The sequence below is a fragment of the Sylvia atricapilla genome, chromosome 6 (assembly GCF_009819655.1).
Source record: "Sylvia atricapilla isolate bSylAtr1 chromosome 6, bSylAtr1.pri, whole genome shotgun sequence".
Lineage (NCBI taxonomy): Eukaryota > Metazoa > Chordata > Aves > Passeriformes > Sylviidae > Sylvia > Sylvia atricapilla.
The window spans coordinates 57320884-57341527 of NC_089145.1; the positions used below are offsets into that span (position 1 = coordinate 57320884).

Consider the following 20644-nt stretch of genomic DNA (forward strand, 5'->3'; position numbering starts at 1 on the left):
TGATAATATTGCTCTGTATTTCTATGTATGTAATAATATATGTATTAATACCTTCAATGTAATACGTGTTGTATTAAATAGTATGAATTATAGGTCACATACGTATAAAATATCCATGTATGACATATGTTTATATAAACGCATGTATATATATATACAGAGACGTTATTATACGTAATAGTATATATCCATGTATGACATGTGTTTATATTAACACATGTAGATGCATACAGAGACGTTATTATATGTAATAGTATATATCCATGTATGACATGAGTTTATATAAACTCATGCATATGTATACATAGAGGTTATTATATGTAATAGTATATATCCATGTACGACATGTGTTTATATAAACACATGTATATGTATACATAGACGTTATTATATGTAATAGTATATATCCATGTATGACATATGTTTATATAAATACATGCATATGTATACATAGACGTTATTATATGCAATAGTATATGTAAATGTGTAATAAATAACCCTATGTATTACCAAGCCTGCCGTTTCGTGATGCTCTTCTTTGAACCAGCTCTGGGTTGCTGCAGGGCAGGTGTATCCGTGGTTTTCCTGCTCACCTTGGCAAACCATGGAGCTGAGCCCGTGTGGGATGATACTGCCGCAAGCCAGTGGGATGCTGCATGGTTTAGAAACGGGCAATGAGCTCATCTCACCACGGCAAACAGGAAAATGAGTCCGTAAGTAAGCCCTCAGGTGTGCTCTGTACGTTGAAAACATTTGAGAATTCCCCAGCCAGCTTCTGTTTTCTGCCTGCTTCCAGGCAGGGAACCACGGGTGGAAGAAAACCCAAGGAACCTATTTACAGATTCTGAGAATCAGCCTGGGGTAGTTATAAGGGGATGTCTGGCAGCCAGTCATCTCTCCAGGAGCCAAGTCTGGGTAATGCACATGTACTTCATTTAGCCACTGCTTAATAATACATGAACGGTAAACTGCAAGCTTCAAAATATGAGATCATTTTCAAAGGAAAGATGTTGAATAAAAATCAACAGGGGATAGTCTCTGAGGCTTTGAGGACGAGCTGATTGTTCTAATAAAACGTAACTGAGCCAGAAAGGCTCTCTGCCAGGGATTTCTGTCTGATCTGTCTTTCGAAGGCTAATATCCTTGAACAGTATTGACCACCTGATGTCAACTGCTTTCAGCCACAGTCTCCTGCCTACCCAGTGAATACACTAAGCATTGCCATGTCACTAAGCATGTGGAAGCAGAGTCCCAGGAGTGGCACACATGGCTCCACTTTGCCCACCCACCCACAGCTCCTGCATGGGAAATGTCTGACAAGCACACATGCTGCTGGGGCAGGTAGGTTTGTCCTGGGGCTGGGGTCAGGATGTGCTCAGCTGGGAGTGATGCCAGCTCTGCTGGTGCTGCCTCTAAAGCATCCTGAGACAAGCAAGGGACTCTGTGTTGCTGCTTTTCCTGTGTTGTCGCATTTCTTGGCCATGTCCTATGCTGTAGACCTCCAGAACACCCAAAACGGCTCCGTGCACCCATGGTGTGGGATGTTGGAGATGCCTGTCCGCTCTCCATGGGAGATGGGTAGCTGGTGGGATCTGGCCCAGCTCCATCCTTGCCTGTGGCACTGCTTGTCAGCCTGGTGCATTTGCATCATCTCGCCAACAGTTCACCATCATGAGTCCTGAATGGGGTTTCCGGCCAAATTCCAGGGGAAAATTTCTCTTCTGCTCCTCTGCCCACCTGGCACCTGACTGCCCTTGCCTGTCTGTCTCCAGGGGCTATGAGCGTGGGAGACAGCAGGGAAAGGTGGCTGGACGCTGCTGTTGGACCTGACCTCCTGGATGTCCATCTGCATATTCAGAAGTCGTTCCCAGCTGGTTGGCTGCCTCCGGCCTCCGCACTCCCTCTTTAAAGGCCCTGAGCGCAGCGAGAGGACGCGCCGGCGCTGCCTCCGCGGCATCCCGGATTCCCGGGGATTGCCCCGGCACAGAGGGATGCGCCGGCTGCGGAAGGCTCTGGGGGAATTGCCGTCTGCAGGGACAGAAGGCTCGGGGGGAATTGCCGTCTGCAGGGACAGAAGGCTCCGGGGGGAATTGCCGTCTGCAGGGACAGAAGGCTCTGGGGGAATTGCCGTGTGCAGGGACAGAAGGCTCTGGGGGAATTGCCGTCTGCAGGGACAGAAGGCTCTGGGGGAATTGCCGTCTGCAGGGACAGAAGAGGCTCTGGGGGAATTGCCGTCTGCAGGGACAGAAGGCTCTGGGGGAATTGCCGTCTGCAGGGACAGAAGGCTCTGGGGGAATTGCCGTCTGCAGGGACGGCACGCTGCCCCGTGCGCCGCTGTCCCCACCGAGGAGCGCCCAGGGAGCCCATGTGCGGTGGCTGCAGTTTCGGAGAAGGCACGCTGCCCTCCTTCTTCTGAGCATCTTCATTTGGTTCCTGTGTTTTTCTCCAGGTAAGAGAGGAGTCTCGGCTGCTGTGTAGTTTTCTGGAGGGTGGCACGAGTGAAAGGTGCCAGTGAGAGTAGGAAGCAGAGCACACACCAGTTGACTTTGTGGGGAAAGCTGCATCAGCAGGAGGAGTTTGCTTCGGGCAGCGCCTTCTGGTCCTGTGCTGCCGGGGATGCTGTGGGACAGGAGACAAGACCGGGGACGGGAGGCTCTGCTCCCCCTCCCCAAAGCTCCAGAAGAAAAATAGTGGTGCTGGAAACCTTAAGGAAGTGGAGGTCACCTTGCCAGACCTGAGTTGATCTGCTTTAAAGGGGTGTATCACCCAGGTTCCAGGGGGCTGGGAAGCCTCAACACAGAGGACAGGTAAGCTCCTGACCTTGCTGTTGAGCACAGCAGATGAGAGAAATTGTGTGCAAGTGTCGGAGGAAGGTGTTTCTGTAGAAAAACAAGCCAGGTTACAGGACCACACCACTGAGGAAAGGATTAAGGGTGGATGGAACCTGTGACTGCAATATGTGACTTTGATGGGTGCAGACGGCAGGCTGAGAGGCAGCTGCAGGCAAAGGTGAAGCTTGTGACACAAGGGCAAGGCATGATGCTGAGAGCTGCTGGCACCCTGGCCTTGTGCTGGCTGTGGATAAACTGAGCAGTTTGAAAGACCCCACAGCAGCCTCTTAGGAAAATGAAACCCTAAAGGTCAGGTGTCGCTGTTAGGGACACAAAAGAACGAAGCAGGCATTAGAAAGATCAGCAGGAAAGCTCTCTCTTTATTTTTCTGACTCTGTTTTATATACACTTTGATTAGAAGGCAAAAGATCGGCTACACAGGTTGCCACTTCTTCGACTTTGTTGGTGAACATCACCATCGATCATTTTTCTCCACCCAGAGGAGAAATATGTAAATAAAATAGATAAGTTTTAAAAATATACATAGTTTTCTTGAAGCTGTGTGAGAATAAAATGCAAACAATGAAAAGCAGGCAAACTTAGGGCGACAGTCAGGACAGGCGGAGAGACAACATGTGGTGTCAGATAACCCAGAAAATACTTGGTTTGTCAAGACTAAGGCTCTGCAAAAGGCAGAGCTCTCCCAGACACCTGCCTGGAATTCAGGGAAACCTTTTAAAAACCATTGAGAAGAAACCCATTTTCTACACTGCCGGGAGGACTTGGCGTGGGGCAGTTACAGGGACAGGAGACCGAGGGTGTTGAAAATGATCGGGCATTTCTGGGAATAGCAAAAGAATCTCAGACTTGGAAGGAGTCTGGCAAAGACAAAAGCTGTCCTAATTTAGTGATGCAAAGCTACCGCTAATTAATGTGGATAAGGAAGAAACATCCAACAGGGACATTACTGTGTAATTGCCCAGGATAGGATGTTTTACACCTTCTTTTGCAAACCCGTGTAAGCGGGGAATGAGTGGAGGGGGTGGGTCTCTGCTCGGAGCCAGCGTGACAATTTTAAGCCTGGGGCTGCTGGCTCAGTATTTTTTCTCTTCCCTGATAATCCCCATCCTCATTTCTTTTATGCAGTGTTTTGCCAAGCACTTAGGACCCCGTGTTGTGTTAGCCTGAACATCTCGGTGTATCCTGCTCACAGCAGGTCACATTGCACTTTTACCCTCTCTGTGCCCTCCTCCAGCAGCCTGTTTGTGCCGGTCCAGCCCGCAAGGGCTGCCACCCATCCCCGCATCCTGCGGGCTCCGCTGGCCGCTGCTGGAGCCGGCTGCCTGCCCTGGATGCTTTCACCAGAGATGCAGCTGCTCTGCTGTGCTCTGCCAACACCCAGCAGCACCCAAACCCGCCCCTTTGCCCAGGTGTCTGTGGCAGAGGGCTCTGCCTGGGCTCCCTGCCCTCATACCTGAGTGGACAAGCCCCGAGGGCACTTTCCCCAAACGCCTCTGGTGCAGATGCAGCTGGTGATGTGGGAAGTTTTTGCTGCCAGGCACTGCGAGGCTCAAAGCAAGGTGAAATGCACTCTGGGCACGATGAATGCCTGGCTGGTAGGAGGGAGGTGTGGCAGTGTTCAGGGTATTGCTGCTGTCCTGTGACATCTGACAATCTGCTCACTGGTTTTGCAGTGCCTGGAGGTTTCTGTCTGGGTGATTCCCTGGTGAAATAGTTTTTTGCAGGGGAGCAGGAATGCCATGGAAATCTGGGAGGAAAAAAAATCTCTGGCCCCGTGCTTGGAAAACTGCTGTATGAAGTCCTGTTTCTTGCTCTTTCTCCAGTTCCACACCACTAGCAGGCTGAAACATCAAACATCTGGGAAGCCTGCCAGTCTGTCCAGGCAGGAAGAGGATACGATGGACAGCAGGACTGGCTTCGAGCAGGACAGAGACTGTGTCACTTCAGGGCATGGCCAGGGCCTGAAATTTGAGCCCTGTTTCCAGACTGACTCTCTCTTGCCTTCCCCCAACGCATCTCTAACACCACAGCTCCTCAGCCACACAGTGGCTGGCAGGAACCTGGATCCCACCATCCTTTTTGCTTCCTCCCAGGCAGTGCCCCTGCCTCATGACTACAAATGTGGTGCACGTCCTGGAGAAGAAGTGCAAGCCCTGGCTTCTCCCAGGCCCCGTGCCCCAGCTCTTGTGCCCTGTGCTGGTGATGGGGACCAGCTCTCCAACCAGCACCCACGGGAGCAGCTCTGCGAGCAGCACCTACGAGCCAAGAGGGCCAGGGTGGAAAGCATCATCCAGGGCATGAGCCTCCCACCAACCTCTCAGGCATTTGACACCAGCCTGGAGGCAGCTTTCAGCCATGACAGGGAAAGGGGTGGTGAGATGCCTCAGGAGAGCAAGAGGAAGCCAAGGGTGCCCCAGCAGGGCGTGGGGGCAGCTGGACGAGTGGCTCCCACCGGGGGCAGTTCCCATGCCAAGGGCTGCCAGCAGCTGAAAGAGCAGCTCTGCTTTTTAGAGCAGCAGTTGAGGTGGCTTCAGGAGAAGTTCTACCAAGTCTGTGGCTCTGAGGATGCTGCCCGAACCCAGGAAGATTCTGAGAGAGTGCAGCCACTGCCTGGAAAACCTGAAGACAGACTGAACAAGGACGGTGCCACCGCCACCAGCAACCCATGCAAAGTGCCTGTCAGGGGGAGTGTCCTGGAGGTGTGTGGGCTGGAGGAGGCTGAGGGCAGAGGTGACACGGGTGGCCTGCCCTCGGCAGTGAGGGTACTCTCACAGGCACTGAAGCACGAGCTGGCTGTGGTTACATCCCAGGTAGTGGACTCTGTCCTCAAGGCTGTTTGGCCAAAGGCAGACAGCCACATCCAGAAGCAGCACCGCAGCCTTCCGATGCTGGGGCCAGGTGCCAGGAGAGAGCATTCTGCTGCTGGCAAATGCAGAAAGTCACTTGCTAAGCCATCTCCCATGAATGCACCAGGCTCCCTGGGCTCACCCCAGGCTGAGGTCCTGCCGGGAGCTTCAGGGAAGAGCCCAGGCTCTTATGCTGGCTCAAAAGGGGTCAGAAAATCCTCTCGGGTACCCAGCATGGGTTATTCACTGGGCTCAGCCACCCCTGTCCAGCACAGCCAGCTGCTGAGCCAGCTGTTGGGGTACAGGCAGCACAGCCTCTGGGGCAGTGACTCTCATGAGAGCCCATCTGCTCTGGAGAGGGGCTGTCCAGAGCCCCTCAACTTACACTGGGGAACTGTTAAACTGAGGTCATCGACTGTGAGACAGCAGCAGCACCATGCCCTGCCCCTGAGCCCTGCCAACATGGAGAGCCTGGCACTGCTGCCAGCTGGCAGGGATGGCCACAGCGAGGTGCCAGCTGCAAACAATGGAGCACCCTTTGCCTCAACCCATATATCCTTTGGGGGCAGATAGAGGTCTCTGGGAAATGTGCTGCCCTTATCCTCTGGAGCCACAGCTTGGCACTGCCCCTGCCAGTCTCTGCAGGACCAAGATCCTTGCTGCTCCATAGGGGGATAAATAGGTGTGGGCAGGAAAAGAGTCCTAAGGCATGGAGGGCACTGCCACCCCTCAGGGTTGGTCAGATGCTGTACCATAGCTGTGAGTACATGCCAGGAGCTACCAAGCCTGCTCTTGGGCCATACTGGGGGTCCTGTCATGCTAAACAGTGAACAGATGTCTCATGGAAATTCTGGTTCTCACAAGACTGTGAAGTCCTGTGGGGAGCATTAGGGGATCCTCAGGGATTCTCAAGGGAAAAACCAGTGGCTGTCCAGCCAAGGATGAACCCCCTCTGCCCCACTGGCAGGCCATGAGGGGCTATCATGGGCACGGTGTGTGTCAGGGGTGATGCTCAGGCACATGCTGAGCTCGGGGTTTGCTATGTGTAAGCTTTCCTTGACCCCAGGGCAGATGCAGGAGGCGCTGACCCCTGGGCACCTGAAGAAGGCCAAGCTGATGTTTTTCTTCACCCGCTACCCCAGCTCCACCCTGCTGAAGACCTACTTCCTTGATGTGCAGGTAAAAGAGCAGCAGCCAGAGCTGATGCTGGGCAAGGCTCCATGGGGAACCATGAGGAAAGGGCTGCTCTTGTGTCCTCCTGCCTTGTTGGCAGGAGATGGGGGACAGCAGCTATTTCAGCATGGGCTGCCCAGGAGCAGATGCACTGGGTTGTGGCAGGCCTGTGCTGTCAGCTCTTCACTCTGTGCAATTGAGGTATTCAGATTAAAGCACACCATGAGTGTGCCTTCCCACTGCAGAGCAGCTGGGATCTGAATCTCAGCGTGAAGAACCCTTCAGACACCCTGATGTCATTGCCCCAGCTGGTGCTTTTGCAGGCTTGGGGCAGGGCTGGGTTTGCAGGGGCTCGTGGGCAGAGAAGATCCAAGCTGTCATAACAGCATCCTCTGGCTCTCCCCGCACCAGTTCAGCCGCTGCATCACCTCCCAGCTCATCAAGTGGTTCAGCAACTTCCGTGAGTTTTACTACATCCAGGTGGAGAAGTTTGCCCGGCAGGCCCTGCTGGAGGGTGTTGTGGACGCTTGCACCCTCCAGGTCTCCCGGGATTCAGAGCTCTTCCGTGCCCTCAACATGCACTACAACAAGGGGAATGACTTTGAGGTGAGGAGTGGGATCTGGGGGCAGGGGGTGGTGGTTTGCAGGGGTAAGGAGGAAGCATGCCACGGTACTGTCACTGTCTTGCTGCAGGTGCCAGGGCGGTTCCTGGAGGTGGCCAGCCTGACACTGCAGGAGTTCTTCAGTGCCGTCAGAGCAGGCAAGGATGCCGACCCCTCCTGGAAGAAACCCATTTACAAAATTATTTCCAAACTGGACAGTGATATCCCAGAAGGGTTCAAAGCTGGCTGCTCCCAGGAATTGCTCCACAGCTGAGTGTCTGTGAAAGCAGCCCTGGGTCCTGTGTGCAGCCACCATGTGCTAAAGCACCTCACGGGCACTCTGTACAGCACCTGTTATTTGGAGTATTCTCTCTCTGAGGGCCATGTGCTCTGCGTAAGACAGCTCCTTAGGTGAGGCCTATCACTTGCCTCGTGTGCTGGGATTTTTTATGCTGTGTATTTTATTCTGCTGCTCAGAACTGGTAGGGACTGCCAAAAGTGAGGGACAGACATGAAGCCATGAGGTTGGAGCCTGAGAAGTTGCCCTGCCCCAGCTCTCCCCATGACCCTGGCTGAGCTGTCTCCATTCTCTCTTCCAGAGGGTCACAAACAAGGGCAAACAGCCTTGCTGTTTATAAAACAGGAAGAGGTCCTAGTAGTGGGCAAAGTTTCCTTGGCATAGCAGACTAGAGGATGTAATGAGTCCAAAAGTATGACTCAGTTTCTGTCCAGATACAGCACACCAGTGTCCAAAGAAAACAGCTGGTGAATTCCAACATTTCAAGCACTCCATGGGGATAGTTGTTCCTGTCTGGGATATGTCAAAACTATGTTTGTTGTAAGCCAGCTAGGATAAATTTCTTCTCTAACCTCCCCTGTGCTATTAGATAAGACATTCCCCCCGTGTGCTGTAGCAAAGCAGGTGTGTGCCCCCCAGCAGTGTTCTCTGGGATGCTGGAGGAGAGCAGGGTGCACAGCCAGCACTGCTTGGCCCTCTACAGAGCCTCCATAAGCCCATCAGCTGGGAGGACAGCTCCACGTTAAAAACCCACCCATGTTCTCTCACATCGTGCTCCTGCTGGCACAACTGCCCCAAGCATCTCTGTTCTGCATGCTGCCCCTTGGTGAAAGAGGAGAATGTTATTTGGGATCCATCAGTCCCTGTGGGTTTAACACAAGCTGGGGAAGAGCTGGGCCTTGACATCTACAACCCCACAGGAGGTTTCTTTACCCTGTGGCCAAGATTTAGTGACCCCTTTTCTACCTGATGGAGCACGGTGAAACACTTTATGTTAAGGGCTCTCTAATCCTGACAGAGGTGGCAGTGGAGAGGAAAAGGCTGTGAAGAGGAGGGAGTCCTGACAGAGGCATGGCATGAGGGCACTGGGAGGGCAGTTCTGAGCAACAACAGACCCATACAAAACCCTCAGGGAGAAGGAGACTGGGAAAAGGCCAAGATAATTTTGGGTGTGCTGTAAGGTGTCAGCTGTGCAGAGTGCAGCAAGCAACTCTTGAGAGAAGGATCACAGCTTCAGCATCAGACAAGCACACAAGGTGATCCACAGACAATGCATCTACAGGAGTAAAGAAGTTGTAACATCAGCACACAATGGGGAGCTCTGGAATAGGGGCAGTTTGACAGTGGTCCCCCACATCACGAGTGTGGCCACCCAGATTTCCTGCTTCTTTTTGTACGTTTATTTCTCCAGGCTGCATATTTTACAACCTCAACACCACATTTACTTGACTCCTTTTTAAATAAACAAATGGTTTAAGTTACCCCTTTACATCCCTAGAGACCTATTCGATCATGTCTGTTCTAAAGAGTTGTCCTAGCAGTCTCTTGGTTTTTTTTGGGAAAAATAACACTGCAGCCAAAGGGCAGTCCTTCTGCCAGCATCTCTGTGGGGTCAAGCAGCCCCCACTATCCAACATCAGCTCCTTGACACCTGCCCCCTCACCCCAATGCCTCATGGTTAGTCTGCTCTGAAGTGCAGCACCTGAGGATCAGGAAGGTGGGGGCTGGAGGCAGACAGAGACATATCCTAAAGCTTAAGGGTGCTGGACTCAAATGTACAACATCAGGTAAATGCTGCTGGTGGTACCATGAATGTGCCATTCCTGCAGACAGTAACAACCTCAGAGCTTAAGTAATGCTTTGGATAGGCAAAACCAAAGCTGCTGGAAAGGGAAATGATGGCTTGGCCCAGGGAAGGGTCAGCAAATTGATCTGTCTGTAGCTAAATAATAAGGGAGCATAAGGTACAGGTTTACTGGAGGCATCCTGCTGAAATAAAGCCTTTTACACAGAGTTCCTGGTGGGGGTAGCAGTGTCTTGCTTCCTGTGGTAACATGCAAGTCCCTGAGTGTCAGTAAAACAGCAGGTGGGGGACTGAGGACAAGACAGTGCCCCAAATCACAGTCATGCAGTGGCTGAGGTTGTAGAGAAACTTCTGCTCTAGCAGGGCCACTCAGAGATGATTGCCCAGGACCATGTCAGAGGGGTTTTAAGTATCTCCAAGTAAGGAGGGACTCTACAACCTGATCATTAATGAAGACATTTAAAAGGATTGGACTATTTGCAGCAGTATTTTTGCTCCAGTGGTTGCCATATAATTACAAGTGGGAACTAGAGAGCTGCGTACTACACTGGTTTTTGTGAAATGTGGGCCAGTACGGCCACAACAAACAGCATCTGGCATCAGTTATCCTTTGCCTGTGAAGAGGTTTCACTACTTGTATCCATGGTTTCAATTCTGCCCATGTAGATTTTCCACCTAACAAAGAAATAAAAAAACAAACCAAAGAAACCCCAAAATAGACTTTCATGGGTCGCAATAGACAAACAAAAAAACCCCACAACTATCCCCCCAAAACCCCTCCCCTAAACAAGAACAAAACCCAACCAAACCCGGAAAAGAGAATAAAACAACAAAAAAGCCCCCAGCACGACCAGAGAGACTGCAAAGGACTCAAGATCACAGGGCACTTGTATTAGCTGGTATCTTTTTGGCAGCTTTTTAACCCCTGTCTACCTTCAGCCAAGTGTGACAGAGACCACAGAAGTGTCAGAGGTAGAATCTACCCTCCTTTTCGTCACCCTATGGTCCTCCTGCAGGCAGAGATCCTGTCTGGGGAGCCTGGGGTGCAGCTGCCTCCTCCAGGGCCACTTGTGTGTTTGGAAGCAAGTGGATTGCACTCAGACAGGCACAACTCTGCTGCTGAAGTCCAGTGAGGTGAATCAAAAAGCCTCGTGCTCTTGTGAGAGCCTTGGAAAGCAGCAACCAGCTGAAAAAGAAGGAGCTCACACTGCCTTTCCTCCTATCTAGGTCACAGAAATACTGATCTGGAGAAGGCAGAACATCTGCTGGGAGCTGGGGTTATTCCAGGGGCCATGGAGCCTGAAGCGTGAGGGAAATAGGGTGTGAATTCCACACTGCCCAGTCACTAGCGGGTTCTGCAGGGCTCCAGTTCTCTTCAACATCTTCATTAATGACATAAACTCAGGACTCAAAAGATTTTAGGTTTGCCAATGTCAACTCCCTTGAGGGCAGAGAGGTCCTGCAGAGACCTCAGCAGATCAGACAGATGGGCAATCACCAACTGTATGAAGCTGAACAAGGGCAAGGGCTGGATTCTGCACCTGGGATGGGGCAACCCTGCTTGTCTGTCTCCAGCATCCTCAGGAGGCAAGGAGGAAGGGCAGGCACTGATCTCTTCTCTCTGGTGACCAGTGACAGGACTTGAGGAAATGGCATGAAGCTGAGTCAGCTTTAGTTTAGATAGGAAAAAAGCTGTTTCACCCAGAGGGTGGTTGGGCACTGACAAAGGCTCCCCAGGGAAGTGGTCACAGCCCCAAGCTTGACAGAGTTCAAGAATTATTTGAACAATGCTCTCAGACACAGGGTATAACTCAGAGTGTCCTGTGCAGAGAGAGGAGTTAAATGTTGATGGCCCTACTGAGCCCTTTCCAACCCAGCATATTCTATGCTTCTGTGAAATCAAGGCTTCACTAACTTGTGCTGTGCAGGGTATGGTGTATAATGTCATTTATGTTCTAGTGGTGCCCAAGACATAGAAGCTGGTTTTCAAACAAAGCCTAATGGGTGCCCATCAGACAGATTCCTACTGAAGAAGTGGGTTGTCTTGGTGGGCTGAGGGGAAAGGGAGAGCTGCTGCCCAGAGACTATGGTCATGGCTCTCAGGCTTGGCTGGGCTCTTGCTTCACCATGTCCCACTAATTAGCCAAGGAAGCAATTTGGGTAGTGTAGTCACTACTGCTGAGCTTCATCTTTAAAAAAAAAAAAAAAAAAAAAAAAAAATCCTTTCCTTCCCTCTATGCAAATTTCTGTGGTATATGCAAAAAGCCCACAGGCACCCATAACTATCTCCTCTGGGAACAACTCTTCAGGGCTATCCTCTTACATTTCCAATCACATTCCTACCCCATCCACAACACCACAGCAAGTCCACACAGCAATACAGCAGCAAAGGCTGCTACGTTTTTAAAATCACTGATTCCTGCCTCCAGGCTGCAGCTGCCAAAAGAGGGAGGTGTGAGCACACTGACTAAGCTGGCAAGGGCCTGAGAGCCCTTATGTACTCCTCTTATGTTAATACTCACCATAAGAGCCCTTATTACTCATGTGTAGCTAATTAGAGCTTGAAGAAGTAAGTTCCTAGTGAATGTTTGCCCTGTGTACCAAAATAGTTTGGGGAAAACTGACAATAAAACATCTGGTTTTTTATTTTTTTCCCTTTAATGACTTGCACCTGCCTACAGTGACTGAACCAGCCCTAGATGTTCCCAGCTCAAACGAATGTTTGTGGGAGGGTCCTTCCCTCAAATACACATCTCAGATGCTTATTTGACATCAGGGCAGCTCTCTACATAAGTATCCCTTGGTGAGCCAGTGGCCCATGTTCATGAAAACTCAGTATTTGCTGTCCCATTACATGCACTGGAGGACAAACTAGCCCAGGTTAGAGTACAATTACCACATTTGTGGAGAAGACAGCCCTTCCTCTGCCTCTCGTGCTCAGAGCTGCCCCGTGCTGCAGACCCAGCGCCAGCTGGGGAGAAGGGGAAGCGATGCACAGAGACTGTGGAGAGCAGCCTCAAGGATAAAACAGGTTGTGGGGTCACTCAGGACAGACTGGTAATGCCTAGCTGATAGCAAAAGCTTTTTTCCCTTTGCACACAAAGAAGTAATTCATTAGTTGAACCATGGACCAGGAAGGAGATGGAAACTGGGGCTCTGCCAGGTGCCAGCTTCACAGCAGCAGCCAGCTGAGCTGTTCTCCCTTGAGTCACTCCATGAAAAGCCCTGTTTTGATGGTGGGACAGTGGGAAAGGAGCCACACAGCCAGGGCTGCCCTGGCTCACCAGGCTGCTGTAGCAGCTCAGGTGCAGAGATGAGCATCGTGCAAAAGGGAGATTGGGAGCTTTGCCCAGACAAGACACCACAGGCTGCTGCACCACGACAGGGAGGTGACTGTGCAGGCCAGGGGCTTTTGTGGGAGATACTGTGATCAAGGGTACACAAAGGAGTGAGAGCACAGTCAGCCTCTGCTGGAAGCTGATCCATCACCCAAACCCAACAGGTTGGTGCCTGTCTTGGAGAGGGAGGTGGCTGGGGTGGGAGAAGTTGACAGACAAAAAGCACACATGTCCATGCATACATTAACACCAAACCAATAAATCCATTTTTAAAAGCAAGCCTGAGAGAGAAGGCTTGAGAACGGCTATTCAAGTAAAACCAGGGAGAGCTGTGCACAGATCTGAAGGAAAAGCAGATTTAGGTCAGCACTCAGCACTTGTGAGGATACAGTTTATATTCATATACTGATTCCTTCTCATCTAACTGTACAGGCTGTTGAGTGGCAGGTGAAGTCATGTCACTAAGTCCTATGCTTTTCCTTTTTTCCTGGTAACACGCAAACATTACAGAGACCTATTATTTGAGAAAATTTCTGATCTTCTCCTTTTTAGATGGCTTTTAGCATTTTTACAGCAAGCAATGCCACCTGTCATCATCCTCTGCAGTACAATGCCACCTGTCATCATCTTCTGAAGTATTTCTACAGGCTTTCCAAATTTAGTAACGTTATTTAGCACTAGGCTTCTGATTAAAAGTTTATAGGGTAATTTTCACTTTATGTACAAGGGTTAAACACTGTTCTTGTTTTTGCTAATCCAATAAAACAGGCACTACAGATTATCTACTAAGCAACTTTTAATGACAGCATAAAGTCCAACTGGCACGAGCTGAAGTGAAGTCCCTCCTGGTGTTTATTGCTTTCTCACTAGTTGTTCTACTAGATTTAAAAGGATCATTTATAGAAGTGCCAGTCTGTACCCAACAGCATCAATCTTTTTGTTTTACTGCAATCATGGAAAATAAGCAGCTAGAATTAAGTGGTGAAGTGATAAGGTGAGAATATGAAAAATACAAATAGAGGAAAAAACATGAAACTTTAAGGAAGATATTTTACTGGATTTCCCAAAGAACATTTGTGTCATCCATAGCTTTACACAAAAAATGGTAAAAAATACTTTGTATTATTTAAAAAAATAAGCTAAATACCTAACATGTACACATACAAACATATTTATACATCTCAATATAAAACCTCTCCTCACCTGCTTCTCAGAAAGCACAGAATGTTCAACAGCTTAAGTAATTGTTTTTCATTTCTAGTTTCCAGGTTTTTAAGAAAAAGTAACTATAAGGAGAACAATAAAAGCCACCAAGAATTCATGCTCAAGGGAAAAGTGAGGCCAGCCCTCTGCATCTTTGCATGTACTGAATCCCTATGATTGGCAATGCAATCCACGTTGAAATAAAAACAATTACAAAGGCTGGTTTTAGATGAAACACCTTTGGAATAGTACCTACATTTACAAAAAGACAACGCTGTAGAATGGTGTTTTTAAAACCCCGAGTGCTCCCCTCTCTTGCACAATCATTATAAAGCAGAACTATCACCTGTTCATATTTCGCAATGTCCCAGGCTCCAGCTGTGAGCCCACAGATTTTTCAGTTTGTTTCTTTTGAGGCAGGCTGTGCCCACACAATGGCATTTCCTTCTGAGCAGAGAACACCAGGTGCTTTTTAGCTGGCAGTGCTCTTCAAATAACCTCTTGGGAAAGCACAAGCTCCAGTGCAGCACCCGGAGTCACCACTGCTGTCACTGCTCTGTGACTTCAAACCAACCATTTTTCCTGTGACTTCAAACAAACCACTTACTCTGCAGCTATCTAACCCCTGAGCTTCAAAGCATTCACCTCAATTTCTGACTAAACTTTTAATAAGCAATGTTGTCCAAAAGACCAGGGTGATTTTTGCAGAAACTGGAAGCATCAGGAAGTAAGAAACGCCGTCATGGTCTTCTCAGTGAAAGCATTCATGGCACAGGTTCTTGGCTGTAACAAAGTTGTAACAGACCAGGCCGAGGTGGGAGTGTTTGATCTGGTGACAAAGGTTTTGCTTCAAGAACTTCATGGAGTTTTGATTATTTATTGAAATGTAAAGAAGTGACAATACTATACTCACCTGTATGTTGGCATTTAACTGGAGACGTGCATTAACACTGTCTGATTTCCTTGTGCAAGCATTTTCCAACCTGCTTGTAACCAGGATGCTGCCAGCAACTTTTTCTGCATTTCATGCTGACCAGGGAAACAAAATCTTTGCAGATGCTGGGCTTACTCATAAAGATGACTGCACATCATTTTTTAGAAGGGGCCACTTCCCACTAGGAGGAATTCTCTTTGGACTGGTGTTTCTTGACAAGCTACAGTGGAGAAGATTGTAGCAGTACAGAGCATCTGTTTGGTGCAGAACAGATTGTTGCTGTGTAAACTCTTGAGTAGCTAAGACAAAATCATCTTTCTCCTGAGCTGCTGTAAGGCTGTTTCTATAAAACTGCTTTGGGTATTTCAAGTGAAAAAAAAAAGCAATTTCTTTCCTTTGCACCCTCAGCACCACCAATGGCTACCCCATTCCCTGGTAACAAGTATAGTGGTATTGATATACTCCAAACTCCACACCACCATCTGTGACCATTTGCCTCCAAATCTATTGGCAATGAAAAGCAAGTTTTGCTCTTCACTGTGTCGTGAGTCACAGGCCAACACTTACGTGGGAATAACTTGACAAATAATCAGTATGAAGGCCTCAGTCAGTCAGTAGATTCGCAGTTACCACCACAAGATCTTACCTCTCTTAACATTACTGTGTGGCCTGTTACGTCAGCCACAGCCAACCATCAGCCTCAGGGCCATCCAACTGTTTTTTCTGCAGAGACTCTTCTCTTGCAAATAGTGGCAGTAGCAGTGCTTTGCTGCTCATTGTAAACTGCAGCTGCAGTCCAGCTTCTCATTGTAAACGATGCTGGAACCAGTGTGGGAGGTGTTCCTTGGGAGCACTGCACTGACATCACCTGAAAGCAGTGTGTAGTGCCCCAAAGGCCTTTTCAGAAAAGTTTACTGTGCCTTGCATCATCCCCGAGACACAGTCATGATCCAAGATCTTGCTGCTTCAGCAGTTTGCAAAACTCAGTTCACCATCTCACAGAGCAGCTCCTTTTGATGCCAGTTCAGTTGTCTTTATTCAGTCTAGTATTGAATGGTCATATGTTTGCAAGTATCCAGTGGCTTTTTTCACTGGAAATAAACCATAGAATTAAAAATCCACACCCAAAGCACAACATCTCTAGCACACTGGAAGCCAAAGTCGAGAAAAGAGTCTCAGACATACAAAATAATAACAAAGAAAGCTGGGGGAGGAGGTAGAGAGGGTAGAGAAATGCAAGTACTGTAGATGTAACTCAGATATCATGCAGGTGTAAAACAGAAGTCTCTAGAAGTAATGGAGTGATGACAAGGTAAATATGACATTCCAAAAAATCAGGTTCTACACGGGGAAGATCTACATATGATAGCTCTAAATTCTGGTACAAATAAAGGAGCACTGAGAATTAACAGGGAGGAAGGGTCTATGCAGATGCCTCCTCAATGTGTTTATCTCCATAAGACATTCAAACACAACTAACCCTGGGAAAGTGTCCTGCCATGACAGCTCATTTCTGCACTGATAAGATTGAGCACATAGTTATGTTATCAACACATATGACTGCAAAATGGCTTCAGACATTCTGCGTGCCTCAGCACATGAATCCACATCACACACAGTTCTAAATTCAAGGCATTCATCCACTATCCCACATGCAGATGTAGCATCCCCCCAAATGCAAAATGGAAGAGGATGGACTCATTAGGATAAACCCCTAGATAAAAATCAACTTAATTAGTCTATGAGGAGTTACAAGGTGATTTCTGAGAAGCATCCCTGAAGATGCATCTTTGTGCCATTCCTGCTCAGGTAATGGGGCTTATCTGCTCCAAATTAACCATTCAGAGCTTGGCTCAGACACATCGTGGGCACAGGATGGAATCTCTGTGTCCATAGGGTTCAAGGGCAACATGTCAGTGACTGCCAAAACTGCTCTTAAAATAAACCAAATTCTGTGATGATGGCATCAGCAAAAAATCACAGCCAAACAACAACAACAACAAAAACCCAGTTGGTAACAGGGTAAGTCGAAATATGTGGTGCCTAATTGCAAAAGTGGTATTTTACATATCATCCTATTTTTAGAACCTTCATCTTTTATCAGTTAGAAAATCAGAAAAAAAAAAAAGAGGCATCTGACACTGAATGCTGAACTCCAATTCTTATTTTCTCACAGTGTATTCCTACCTTTTAACACTTTCTAAAATTCCCTAGAATATTGCCCACTCTTGATTTTGCTGCCAAATATACTCTTTCTGCCAGGAAACATGCCAACCATATGCATATTTGTAAAATATTTCAATAATTTTAATAGTTTTATACTCATTATTTCCATTATTGCTTGTGTATCAAAGATTTGGAACAGTGAAACTAGTAAAAAAAAAAGCACCTGCATATTGCAGAAAGTTAGTAATGTCTCTACTACATATAGACTCCATGTATATATTCAGCTACGCTGAACTCTACTTGCCAGGTGTATGCAACTTGACACTAACACGGACAAAAAAATTACAGTAAAGTCTGAAACATGAAAAATAGCAGTGCAGAAGACTCTGAAGGCCACATACAGGTCTTAAATCTCTGTTGGATAGGACTAATCCAGGTGGAGAACTGAATGTAAAGGAAACCAACTTTATCATCACACATTCAAGTTTTATATAATGTACGTATGAGGTGTATTACATATTTGTTCATGATCTGCACTAGAAAATGCATTAAAAAATTATGCCCAAGTAAGTTAATTACCACAAGACAGAAGTTCTTTGTCTCTCTTAAGGCTAGCAAGTAGCTTTCACTGTTGAAAAAAGATGTCCCTCATCTTGATGCACATGGCCAAGGACAAATTAGGATAAAAAAAAAAAAAGCCAGAACAATCCAGAAAAGAAAAAACAATGTATATTACACTCCTGCAAGATTGTAGTCATCTCATTACTAACTGTGGACCCCATGCAGATTTGTGAGCAGTGTGTATTTCTGAAGTTTTGTTTTGCTACGAATGATAAACAACTGCCCATGCACAAGAACACAGCACCCACATTTTCTGTTCACAAAACCTAACACCAAAAACATCATACACTAAGAAAAAATGTCTCAATGAAGAGAGAAATGTTGCAATATTCCTTGAGAAAGACAATCTGTAGGAGATTGTTCAGCAGTAAAAGACTTGTCTCCAAAACTCTGCAATGGCTGCTGCTGCATCAGAGGATGTAGTAAAGACCAGCCTTTGGAAGAGAAATTCTCTGGACAACTGTAACTTTTCAAATGAAATTCCTTACAAGTATAATGCAAAAAACTATCCAAGCAGAGTGCAATATGACATGATACAGTCAGCATTTTTGCATAAGCAAAACATTAGCTGTGCCAGTTTTAACTTCTAGAAAGTCCTTTCCTTCAACATAGTGCATTACTAAAAGTCTAACCAAGGAACAAGAGAAGGATGGAAGTCTGCAGGACTCAGATAACCTTCTACAAGTCAGCACTGGATACAAGTGATAAGGAAGGTGATGAAGAAAGATTGATCACTGAAGGTCACTGATGTCAACAGCTCCCCAAATCTGAACCGAAGTCAAACTGCAATTTCTGGTTTCACTGAGGTAAACCTAGCTTTTGAGTTAGATTTTTATTTTGCTTCAAGTCTGTCTTTAAATAGGACATAAGAGGCATGCACTGTTAGCATACTGCTAGCAGTGCAGCATACTCACCAATTTAGTGTGTCTTCCAAAAGATTCCTAAAAGAATTGCTTAAAAGGCACCTGAATATTCTTCTCAAGCTATATCTGAACCATATACACTGCAATGAGACTGTAATAAGCAGGCTTTGAAGTAAAAATTAGGAAGTTTATACCCAAGTTAACCTCAGGGCCATCCCTTCAGCCTTACAGCAGAATTTCTCTGGCTATTGGGAAAAGGGAAAGGAGATACAAATAGTTATATTCTTAACAAAGCAACATGTAGGTTGTAAATTTCTAGGAAAAGAATACTCACATTCCTCCCTAACTGTAAAGTACCTCCTGTAAACTGTGCAGCAATCACATTGTATATTGTGGAAACTTATTTGAACAGTTCACATTGGAGCTGCAAGTTTGTTTCGTTATGACAGATCTCAGTAGTGCCTCAGGATCAAACTGAAGTTCTGAGACTTCTTAGCCAGAGTAAAATTACCAGGTTCTTCTACAAGAACTACCCTTAGTGTTTTGGCTGGGGTATTTATCCTTATTTTTCTTCACTCTAAGAAGAAAAAAAAAAACCCAAAAACAACAACAAACAAAAAAACCCCTGCAACCCCAACCCCACAAAAGATGCAATAAAAAACTCTGGAAGGCTTCAGAAGTATTATTTCTTACTACAATATATTTAAAAACTTTACACTCCAAAAGCAGCTATTAGCAAGTTAAATCCCATTTTCCTATAGAAATCAGCAGTTGTCAAGGTTTTTAGGATATATATTACCATTTAAGTTTGATGTCTCTCATTAAAGGAGAAGAAAGATCTTATTCCACGATTATACAGCCTGTAGGTTCAATGGAGCATAAAGTCTGTGACTGTGGATTGCAAGTGATACTTCACACAACAGCACAATGGTAATCACTGATTTTTTTTTCCATAGGAAAGTGGCCACTTTCCTTCATGAAGTAGAAGCTACTGGTTTATAACTGTATCAGGCAACATGAAACCACAAAAATCAAATTACTGTGGAATCAAAATAATGTTTTTTCCTCCAATTTAATCCTAACAGGAATGCAATGCTCTAGTGCCATCTGGTTGTCATTACTTGAAAAATCTTGATTTCTGTGTGACTAATTGAGGAGTACAATGAGACTGGCTACCAGACTAGTTGATCTGTCCACGCCTTCAAAGAAAAGAATTTGGGAACAGTAGTTCAATAGAAATGGAGAAACAAACACCTCAAAGCATTGCAGTAAAGACTCATTGCTTGCACAAGAGTTTTGAGCATTCTCAGATGAATACATGAGAATAATGCAACTGCTTGTTGGCAAAGTTTTCTGTCCTTCACACAGTATTAAGGTTTCTCAAAAAACCAGAATCCACATATATGCAAAGGCTTGTACCTAGGTCAGCAAAAGCATACAAAAAACCCTTTTATTACCATTTGCATCAAACTTACCCAAACAGAAATAAAAATAATTTTTAAATGCTGCTTAAGATATTTTGCCAGCCACATACAGTGCATGCCACCACAAAAGTAATTTTCAATACAAGTATTTCTGCAGCTAAAGGCTATTTACAGTCTGATACCAGGAAGACTTGCAGCTCTGTTTCCTTTCTGTACTAATCCTGGAGAATTAACATCCCACAAGATTTAAACAGAAAAAAATTTAGATTTGAAAGACTTTTTTTTTTTCTTTGGTAATGTTTCAGTTTACATGTAACCCTTAAAAAGCTTCTTCCAGACAAACTGCTTTCTAAATCAGCTTGCTCAACTCTACTCTTGACCTGCAGGCAAAAAATGGCAGGGATTAATTTAAGAGTCTCCTCCATAAACATATATGCAGCCAGTAGCTACATCAGACATTTCAGACAATGGAGCTGCTAGCACATTCTACAAGACAGATTCCAGCTGTGATAATTAGAGT

The 20644-nt window shown here is 46.7% G+C and overlaps 1 protein-coding gene across 1 annotated transcript; it reads left to right on the forward strand.

Moving 5' to 3' along the window:
- The first annotated feature begins 674 nt into the window (after positions 1-674).
- On the forward strand, positions 675-7827 carry PROX2 (prospero homeobox 2). Its single transcript, XM_066322212.1, is given in 8 exon segments — positions 675-717; positions 1912-2026; positions 4526-4568; positions 4570-4605; positions 4607-6250; positions 6770-6877; positions 7283-7477; positions 7565-7827. Coding segments are annotated over 8 exon segments (2367 nt in total). The 3' UTR covers positions 7748-7827.
- Positions 7828-20644: the final 12817 nt, after the last annotated feature.